This window comes from Salvia splendens, chromosome 7 (assembly GCF_004379255.2).
Source record: "Salvia splendens isolate huo1 chromosome 7, SspV2, whole genome shotgun sequence".
In the NCBI taxonomy this organism is placed as follows: domain Eukaryota; kingdom Viridiplantae; phylum Streptophyta; class Magnoliopsida; order Lamiales; family Lamiaceae; genus Salvia; species Salvia splendens.
This window is the reverse complement of record NC_056038.1, coordinates 30684835-30695907: the sequence shown is the minus strand read 5'-3', so window position 1 is coordinate 30695907 and position 11073 is coordinate 30684835. Positions and strand designations below refer to the sequence as shown.

The 11073-nt window shown below is 39.7% G+C and overlaps 1 protein-coding gene and 1 pseudogene across 1 annotated transcript; one reads left to right on the top strand and one right to left on the bottom strand.

Moving 5' to 3' along the window:
* The first annotated feature begins 1113 nt into the window (after positions 1–1113).
* Positions 1114–3537, top strand: LOC121810717 (annotated as a pseudogene).
* Positions 3538–4587: 1050 nt separating this feature from the next.
* Positions 4588–5400, bottom strand: LOC121811476 (cold shock domain-containing protein 4-like). Its single transcript, XM_042212345.1, has one exon. It carries the CDS (start codon positions 5200–5202, stop codon positions 4819–4821), a length of 384 nt encoding a protein of 127 aa, XP_042068279.1. The 5' UTR covers positions 5203–5400; the 3' UTR covers positions 4588–4818.
* Positions 5401–11073: the final 5673 nt, after the last annotated feature.

Here is an 11073-nt window from a genome sequence, read left to right as displayed (position 1 = left end):
CATATGTTAGAAAATAGGCACACTTCCGAAAGCCAAAAACTTTGGCTAATCATCATTTGATTGATTTTATTTTATATTCGAACAACAGTCACGCTACTTTGATACCACCGAAACCTAAAAGTAGGTGGTTATAGATGTCTTATCTTCTTTTTTTATTTGTGTTAATTTTATCATTAACCTTTTGATTGTTGAGACTGCCACCTTTATTTCTCTATATAATTGTGTTGTGGTGAATTCGGAAACATAAATCTAACTACTCTCGTATCGTTAATAATTTAAGAGATGCCATGCCAAGGTCGGTCTCAATCTTTGCCATTTTTACTCCTCTCCTGCTTTTTTTTATGCTTATACTCCCTCCGTCCCCCATAATCCTTTTGATGTGTAAAATTTGTGCGTGGTCTAGACTATGGGAGTGCTCCTTCCGCTACAACAAGTCAGGGCCTTTCACCTCTGACACCAGCGAATCCTGTGATTTATAGGGGACAAATCCTACAAGCCCTGTCGTGCACTTGATATTCCTATTGCAATAAATGTATAACTTCGGTAGCTTCAGATTGTTTAACTTGCAGTCAAATATTCTATATCCATTCCTTTGATTGGTGTTGTGATCCAAGAAATTTTTATATTTGGATTTGAAACAGAAAGAGAGAGAGCTCCAGGCAAGAGAAGCTGAATTGAAAGGAGGGACAGGTATATGGAATCACTATGTCACCACAAAATTCTCGGCATTTCATAGTACAAATTTGATTATGGTGCCATATTTTTAGGGAAATACCATACATTTTACATTATATCATCTCGTGAGTACTTTTATTTACAATATTGGCAATTGATGATGCTCTACGGAGGAACATCATTTAAGTGTTTGTCAAGATTGATTTGGGACATGTTTTCTTCTCCCAAAGTTTGTAGGAAGCTCTATAAAACTGATAATTTCTTTCTTAAAGTATATTTAGTGGCAATTGCAGTATTCATGCGCTAATAAAAGGATCTATCACTATGTATATGTGTTAGTTATTAAAAATAACACTCCCTGCGCACATTATTTCCTTGACAAAACAATCTAATTCTGCAAGCAAAATTAGGTCAATGCGAATAATTTGAAGCCTTATGATGAGTGAGAGCACTTGTATGCTCTGCATACATTATGTGAACTTTAACGGATACTGCAAAGAATATCTGTATTAGCATTGGTTGGTTAGTGGATTGCAGTAAAACTTTCTTGGCTCCTACATTCTGTATTCAACTCATAAGATCCTCATCTTGCGCAACTAGAGTACAAGCTGCATTACTGTAGGTATCCCAAGATGTAGGCCTGATTTATGATGATAATGCTCTGCAGGAAATAAGGCGGAGAGAAGAGGCAGTTGCCCGAGGTGCTCTGCTGATTACAACTTGATCTTTTTTTACTTGACAACCCTCAATTAAAAAAAATCAAATCTCTCGTTTCTGTTTTTTATTTTTAGTGGACTGCTTCAAAAAAGCATGGTGTACTGTCATTGATTTCTTTCTTTTTCAGCTGGCATTGTTATTGAGGAGAAAAATTGGCCTCCATTTTTCCTATTATTCATCATGATATTGCAAATGAAATACCAATTCATCTTCAAAGGCTTCAATATGTTGCGTTCACAACCTTCTTAGGTATGCAAATAATTTCCTATGTACTTGTTTAATTTTATACATGCCGTCAAGTTACTATTATAAACATACTTGTAACTCATGTCTGTAGAGGGTGGGATTTGGATTGAATTTGTAAGCTTCTTGTTTGTTTACCTTTTTAAAAAATGTATCAAAATTTCACTTCTATGTTTCCAAGATGATCTCTGTGCTACTTGATATAGTCTGCCAAGCATTTGATGCTTAAATCGCTTCCCCCCCCCCCCCCTCCTAATAGTCCAATTAGAACTCATGATTGCTACATGCAAATAAATCAAACATATCATGGAATTGGTTATGCAGTGTATTAGTATTCTATATAAATTCTTTCTTAGGATGTGAAGATGGTCCTTCTCCCTCGTCTTTTAAACACTTGCATATTGCAGTTTAATAATAAATGCTTTGCATCATGCTTCACTTGATTGGAGAGGTTAATACATTGATAGGCTTGTTTTTACTCTGGTACGTTTGTAGCTGTGAGTGTCTGTAAAGAGTTAGGATATGACAATCACAATTAGTACATTATCTTTGTGTGTTGAAACACAGTATTCTTGTCACTCATTTGCTTATTTCTCTCTTTCTCCATTTTTTCCGATCCCCTTTTTTGGTGCTGCGCTGAGGCTAAGAAGCAGCTTCTTCTCTCACAAATGCTACTATTGATTGTTATTTTCTTTGGTAATCAGGAATTTCTTTTGCACTTCTCTGGAATATTATAGCTGTGACTACTGCATGGATTAAAGGAGAAAGTGGGTATTGTGATCATCATTTCGTGTATCGCTAAGCTGAGTTTTCTTTTTCTTCACTGATTTTATGACTAGAGTTCATTCACTAGGTGTTAGGATTTGGTTTCTTGCAATAATCTACTTCATTGCTGGGGTACCTGGAGCCTATGTACTATGGTATCGCCCACTCTACAGAGCTTTCAGGTAAGTGACTTTATCTTGCTTGCCAACCACCTTTTTTGTTTTCTGTTTTTATGTAGTTTTCTTTTGGAAACACATAAGACCCCAAGAACTTTGTATGTAGAAATTGAATAGACATGTAAGATTAGTTACTGCAAAATAGCCATATGTTTATAAGCGTGCACTAAATTCTTAAAAGCCAAAGGGAACAGAATTAATTAGCTGCTGCTCCATTATGCAGGAAAGAAAGTGCTTTCAAGTTTGGATGGTTTTTCCTTTTTTACTTGGTAAGTTCCTTATAATGCTCGATGCAGGCTCTACCTTAAAATCAAGTATACGATCGTGTTGATATCTTATGCCACAACAGATTCACATTGGATTTTGCATCCTTGCCGCGATTGCACCCCCTATTGTTTTCCGAGGAAAATCTCTGTCGTAAGTTAACTATCAATATACCATATATACATAATCCGCATTTGGGGTGTTAATTTGACTGAGACGGTGTACTGTGCAGAGGTATCTTGTCAGCCATAGACCTCATAGGCGACCATGTTCTGGTTGGGGTAAGCTGAATCCATTAGTAATAGTTGGGATGGAGCTTTGTTTTGAGTTCAAACTCACAAGATTTTGACATACACTCAGGTTTTCTACTTCATTGGTTTTGGATTGTTCTGCCTTGAGACAGTTCTGAGCCTTGGGTCATACAGGTAACTCATCATTTCCTACATTCATTAATATATAACCTTTGACTGAGAAAATCCCTCTCAACTTGGCAGCAAGTATACATGTACTTCCGAGGCAGCGGCCAAGCAGCGGAGATGAGGCGCGACTCTGCCAGATGAACCATGCGAGCATCAATGTAATATCTGCTGAAATACACTTATTCTGTGGATGGAGGAGTGTTCCTCCTTTTCTTGTAATATGTACTAATAGATTGACTGGATTTGAAACATAGACACAACTTGAAGGCTTCTGTAAATCTATTATTTTTTATTTTACTTTCACCCAATTATGTTATACAACTCGTTTGATTGCCATGTTAGAAAATAGCAAGATAGTTATCTTAAGATAGTATTTTCGGGCCGAAAGTAAAATATTGTCAGACATGTTGTTTGATTAGCAAGATAGTGTTTTATAGATAAGATGTAAAATGACAAAAATGTCCTTGTTACCAAAGCTCTTCATTGTAAAATTTCCTTGCTTATTATCAGCATCTTCACAACCATGTTCTCTTGATTTCAATTCGCATGCCTCACCTTCGTCCAATCCCCAAGCAGCAATTGCTTTTCCATGAATCAAAATCCTAATGACTAAATAAAAGATTCAACAAATGAACTCTCAAAAAGAGAACATTTCAGTCTGAAATCTGACCAAGTTACCAAAGCAAGTTCCAAACTACTAACTCAAGACCTACCAAATAAATTGAACAAGTTCTAGGAGCAAGAATAGGCCAAAAAAAAAGGTCATCACTGCCTCGATGAAGAAGGTTTGGCGGCAGAGATGGTGCAACGAAGGTCGTGGGGAGGGTCCCTCACTACCTTCGGACGCACTAAACTCTAGACGAAGAAATGATCGGCACCTAGGGCGATTCCAGTACGGAGAGTCAATGCGGAGCTCTCTGACAACACGAGCCACGGAGCGCGTGAGATGCCGGTGCAGAAGGGGAAGAAGAAGAGGTGCGCCTCGTCCGGATTGTGAGTGAGGAAGGGACTATGGAGGAGGGAATTGTAGAAGAGAGAGACGAGTTGTAGAAGAGAGAGAAAGTGAGGGTGAAAGTGGGTGAGAGAAAGAGGAGTTGGAGAGAGAGTGAAAGTGGCAATAATTACTATTATGGATAAACAGTACACTATCACACCATTTTGGTGGTATAGTGTAATCTCTTATTTATGGTTAGTCAACCTGGCCTCAGCGGGCTTTGACCATTTTTTCGGACTTAAAGATAGCAATAACAAGGCAACCAAACAGCATAAAAGCATAGATAAAAGGGACTATCAAGACATAACATGGCAATCAAACAAGGCCAAGAAACTAGATCAGAATGAGATACCGATATTATAGAGGCCATGAAGCCCCAAATTCACTGCAAAAGTTTGTTACATGCAACAAAATCAAAGCAGCAAATATTCAGTGGAATCACAATCCAATCTAACTAATGTATACATAGATGATGAGTAGGTTGGCAGCAAGTAAATCTTGTAGCCAACCATTTATAAATACATAGGCAGTCTACTAGTATATATTTAGAGGACACGTGTCCCCATCAGCAGTAAGCTGTGCATTTCTTCTTGCAGTCGACGGTGCAGCCGCCGCCGCCGCCGCCGCCGCCGTAGCCGTAGCCCTTCCCGGAGCCGCCGTAGGAGCTGAAACACTTGGCCGGGCAGGTGAGCTTCTTCTTGTAGCAGGGTCCCTTTTCAGAGCAGACAACGGTGGGGCGTACGACGCCATGCGTGGAACCGCCTCCGCTGGGGCCGCCGTAGCCGCCGCCATAGCCGCCGCCGTAGTTGCCGTAGCCGGGTATGCCGAAACCGTTACCTGGGTCGCCGAAGTAGCCGCCGGCCTGGTTGGAAGTGGAGGGGTTGGGTCGGGTGGCTATGGCTGCGATGAGCCATAGAGAAAAGAGGAGAATAAGAGCAGCTGATTTCATGGTGTGATGATTTGGGGGAAGATTTAGAAATGGTGGAAGATATATTTATTTATTTTAAGTAGAGAGAGAGAGGAAAAACTAAAAAGGCATTAAATGGAGTAGAATTAGATGGCAGTTGAGTTCCTGATAGAGAGGGCCAAAGTAGGTTGGGGCGCAGTTATTGCAAACAAAACCAAAGTCTTTGCAAGGGGCTGTCGCTTTGAAACCACAATTATTTTTCTCATTTTTTACACGGTAAGATAGAATCCACGAACTCAATTGAGTTGCAAGAACGATTATATGATCACATCTGCATGTATTAAGAAAGAGCCGTTACTGATTATAGCCGTTGGAAGCTTTGTTTCTTTTTTATATTGTAGATGGTTGTAAGAGTATCCGCAACGCTGTGCCGTTGCGGTGCCTATGCCGTTCCGGAGGAACGGTTCCGCGTCGGCATGCGTTGCAGCCGCCGTTTCGTCGCCATTCCGTGTCGATGCCGTTCCGAGTGTCGTTGCCGCGGCACGACACGTTCCGCCACGCGCCGAGGCGACGTGGCAGGCTCTCATTCGACGCGTGACGCCCACTCGCTGCCCCGCGAGTGGGTTTCGCCACGGTGACTCAATAATTCATTTTTTTTAAAATTCGAATTTAATAAAAAAAAATTGCAACGGTATTGTTACCGTTTTTTTATCCGTTTTTTATTTATTATTTATTTATTTTTAATTTATTTACTCTATAAATACTCCTATTTCATACTCATTTAACTCACAAACACACATCTATTCCTCTCAAATCCTCTCTATTTCCACCCCAATTTTCATCTCAAATCAACTCTGTTTTTCTTTTCCCAAATTTAATCAAACTAATGGATCATTTTGAACAAATGAGTCAAATATTGGAACAATCACTTGAAGAAGATCGACGACGGGAGGCAGAAGAAGTCGCGCTGCCCCAACGACGCTCCCGTACGTAATCTTGCACAACATGATTGTCCAAGACGAAGGACCCGAGGCGAGAAATTGGTTCGACCCTGAATCTCCCGGAAGCTCAACCGCAAGTAGTCCGCCTCGAAGTGGAGAGCATCCGTCTATACAAGAACGGTTATCTATTCGTGCAAGGACACGCGACTCTAGCGCCCACACCCAACTCCAACAGGATCTAATTGAGCACATTTGGGCAAACTTTGGCGGATGAAATTATTAAAATTGTGTACTTTTATTTTTTAGGAAATTATTAAATTATGTTTTTTTTACGAATTTTATGTTGTAAGTTTATTTTATTTAATAAAGTGTGTTTGTTTTAATTGAATTGGGTTGGAAATAAAAATAAGAAATGAAATTGAATGAATAGTAATTTAAGGAACGGTTAAGGAACGGATAAGAAACGGAGGGTTGCAGGTTCCGTTCCTTAGTTAAGGAATGGAGTAAAAAAGTACAGTGGGACCCGCAAATAGTAGTTTAAGGAACGGTTTAGGAACGGTATAAGAACAATATTGTGGATTGCCTAACTGCTAGTGTAGCTAAGTAGTTAGTTGAGAGCAGTGGTGATAGATTAGCTTAGCTACATATACACTACTACTTCGAGAAGAGATTGGGGGTTATTCATTGTATCAAGTTCCAAAATTTCAATAAGAGTTTTTCATTGTTTTCTCAGTCTCGTATGTTACTCCATATTATTTCACAAATCAAGTTCTTCGATTATTTGCAATCTTAGTTTGTTCTTGCTGATATCTCTTGATTCTATAACAAGTGGCGTCGTCCGGTTGGAAAAGAAGAACAAAGCTTGGGCGATTGCAATTGGTTTCTGGTTGTTTTGAGGTTATTTCTGCTGCTGCACATCATCTGCTTGAAGAATGGCTACATCAAGACTAGAGGCCGAAAAATTCACTGGTTCCAACGACTTTGGACTTTGGCGAATGAAGATTCGTGCAATGCTGATCCAGCAGGGTTTGTCTGCTGCTCTTGAAAAGAAAAAAGGAAGGTGAAGAAGGGAAGGTCGAATTGGATGAGAAGGCTGCAGCTAAGTTGGCAGAAATTCAAGCAAAGGCTCACAGTGTTGTGATCCTGTGTTTAGGCGATAAAGTCCTTCGAGAAGTGGCTAAAGAGACCACTGCAGCAGGCGTTATAGCCAAGTTGGAGAGTCTTTATTTGACTCGATCTCTGGCTAATAGGTTGTGCATGAAGCAGAGGTTATACGCCTATAGATTCCAGGAAGATAAAGGCATTTGTGAACAGATGGAGGAGTTTTCAAAAATGATTGATGATCTTGAAAACATAGATGTTACTATAGGAGATGAAGACCAAGCCATCTTGCTGCTCAACACTTTACCAAAGAGTTTTGATCATCTTCGTGATGCTATGGTGTATGGGAGGGAGAAAACCATCACCTTATCTGAAGTAAAGGCCGCGTTGAGAGCAAAGGAATTGCAGAAAGGTGCTTCAAGATCTCAAGAAAGTGTAGCCGAAAGCTTACACATCAAGAAGTTCAAGAAGCCTAATCCCAAGCCTAATCCCAAGAAGAAATTTGAGATTGCCAAGGTCTCGAGCTCTGAAGTAAAGGAGACAAGATCATGTCACTGGTGTAAGAAACCAGGACACCTCAAAAAGGACTGCTTTGCTTGGAAAAAGAAGCAGGCATCTGAGGGGAAAAATCAGAACAATGCAGATTGTGTTGAAGGAGTAGAGCTTCCAGAAATCATGAATGTAATGGATGGTGGAGTAAATGAATCTTAGATAATGGATTCGGGGTGTAGTTTTCATATGTGCCCACATGAACATTGGTTCCAAGATCTAAGTCCTGCTACTGGAACTGTGCTCTTAGGGAACAATCAAATCTGCAATGTTAGAGGAATTGGAATGATAAAGTTCAAGAAGATGGATGGATCTGTGAAATTGGCTCAGGTGATGTGAGGTACATTCCCCTTGGAGGATCAAAAGGAATCTCATATTTCACTAGGCTTGCTGGAAATAAAGGGGTTCTCATTTTCTTCTATTAAAGGTAGGAATGATGATCAAGAAAAGATGGTCAGATCGTCATGACTGTAGAAAGAAGAAACAGTCTGTACTATCTGCTAGGAGAGGTTGTGATTGGTGACTCATTACTCTGTGGCTGCTGAAATTTAAAGCTATGGCACCTATGGTGGGACATCCTGCTGAAGGAAAGCCTCAAAGAACTAGCTAAGAAAGGTCTTATTTTTGGAGATACATCAAGCAAACCTTGGTTCCTGTGAGCAGTGTATCTTGAGCAAAGCAAAGAAAAGCCATTTCCATCTGGTATGCATTCCTCTACATCTCCTTTAGAATATATTCATAGTGGACTTATGGGGGCCAGCTCCAGTAACTACTCTTGGTGGAGGGAAGTACTATCTGACAATTGTTGATGATTATCTCAAGGAAGCTATAGGTTTACATCCTAAAAGAAAAGTTCAGATACATTCTCAAAGTTCAAGAATTGGTGCATTGGAGGTAGAGCTGAGAAAGGCAGTAAGGTTGAAGTGTCTGAGAACAGACAATGGCATGAAATTCTTTCAAGAGAATTTGATGAGTTTTGTAAGGAGAAAGAATTAAGCGCGGCCATAGAACAGTGACCCTCAAATCCCCAACAAAATAGAGTTGATTAAAAAGGATGAACCGAACAATACTTGGAAAGAGTTAGGTGTCTCATCTTTTGCATCTGGTTTGAGCAGTAAATTCTGGGGGAGAAGCAGTCTATACTGCTTGCATATCTCATCAACAAATGTCCCTCTACTAGTCTAAAGTCAGAAACACCAAATTATAGGTGGTATTGAGACTCATGGTGACTATTCAAAGTTCAGGGTCTTTGGCTGTGCAAGCATATGCTCATGACAGAAAGAGTAAGCTTGAGCCCTCGGGCAATCAAGTGTGGTGATGCTGGGGTATCAGAAGGGAGTGAAAGGTTACAGGTTGTGGTGTGTTGAGGCCTGGTAATCAAAAGGTTGTGTGTTGAAGTAGGGATGTGGTTTTCATCGAAAGTCAGATGCCTTACTTGAGCAAAGAAAAGAACAGAAAGAGGAAACTCCCTATGATATGTTTGAGGTTGAGCTAGGGAAGCTGAGTCTAAATTGCATCTGGAGATGCTAGTGATTCAGAAGAAATGATGAGCAACAATGAGACTCCACTTCTGCTCAAGGTGGAGCAGATCCACAGTCTGCTGACAACAGCCTAAGAAATTACCAAACTTGCAAGGGACAGAGTAAGGAGGAGAAAATATAAGGAAACCAGCTCGATATGCTGAAGCAGATGTGGTATACTATGCATTATGTGCTGCTGAAAATCTGGAGTATGCTGATCCCTCTGTCCTACAAAGAAAAGCAATGGTGAGCAAGGACAGAGAAAAGATGGATAGAGGCTATGAAGGGACAGAGAAAGATGGATAGAGGCTATGAATGAGGAGATGGATTCCTTACTCAAGAATCATACTTGGGTTCTATTGTGGATAAAAGCAGCTTGAAGCAAGAATCTAAGGATAGGAAGCTCATAAGCTGTTAAGGTGGATCTTCAAGAAAAAAGTTGAGACAACAGAATAAAAGGCATGATCAAATTTAAGGCTCGGTTGGTAGCTAGAGGCTTTACACAGGAAGAAGGTATTGATTTCAATGAAGTCTTTGCTCCAGTTGTAAAGCACACTTCGATAAGGATTCTACTTGTTGTTGCAAAACCTATATCGAAACGGGAATTGCAGCAGCTTGATGTCAAGACTGCATTCCTTAATGGAGATCTTAGGAGACTATTTTATGTGCCAACTTGAGGGTTATATAAAGGAAGGAGAGGAGAACAAAATCTGCTTGTTGAAGAAGAATTTATATGGCTTAAAACAAAGCCCAAGGCAGTGGAAGGAACCCAAGAAGTTCAATGAGCAGATAGTCATCATGGTTTTCTCAGATCTGAGTATGATGATTGCATGTACATTAAGAAGAGTGGGAAATACTCCAGTAGCATACCTCTTGCTCTACGTAGATGATATACTACTAGCTGGTCCATCCTTTGGATGAAATACAAAGGATCAAAGCTGATTTGCAGAACAGTTTTGAAATGAAAGACTTGGGTGAAGTAGCAGGATTATGGGGATGAATATCTTGAGAGATAGGAGCAAGAAGCTACTGTGGCTATCTCAGTCAGATTATATGAGAAAGTCTTGAAGAAGTTTAACATGGAAAATGCTACAGGCAGCCTCTACTCCTCTGTAACAAAGCTTCAAACTGTCCAAAGGAGCAGTTCTCCAAATTCTTGGGGGTTATTCATTGTATCAAGTTTCAAAATTTCAATAAGAGTTTTTCATTGTTTTCTCAGTCCTCGTGTGTTACTCCATATTATTTCACAAATCAAGTTCTTCGATTATTTGCAATCTTAGTTTGTTCTTGCTGATATCTCTTGATTCTATAACATGCACCACACTAAAATTCCTATATCAGACTGTTAGGCAATCTGCAAGGCTATCTCTTATCAGGTCCTTAACCGTCATTTAACCGTCCCCTTAAATTACTATTTGATGGGCCTACATTGTAATTTTTTACTCCATCTCTTAACTAAGGGATGGAACCTGCTACCCTCCATTCTCTTATCCGTCCTAACGTCTCTTAAATTACTATTCATTTGCAATTTCATTTTTGATTTGGATTGTTCAACCAAAATTAAATCAATAAAAAACACATCATTAAATCAAATAAATGACAATCATAAAATAAAAAGACAACGGAAAATTTAAAAAATAAAAAAAACACATAAGTAAAATCCGTTAAAAACAAAGTAAAAATTACATAATTTAAAATACAATTTTTATAGAAAATTAAAAAAACTACCTCCGTCGGCGAATTCATCCCCCGAATGCGGTTGGAGGTGCACTGAAGCCACCTGGAGGCGGAATGCCAATGTC

Excerpts from the sequence above, each read along its gene's own strand:
- LOC121811476 (XM_042212345.1), bottom strand. The coding sequence starts at position 5,202 with ATGAAATCAGCTGCTCTTATTCTCCTCTTTTCTCTATGGCTCATCGCA.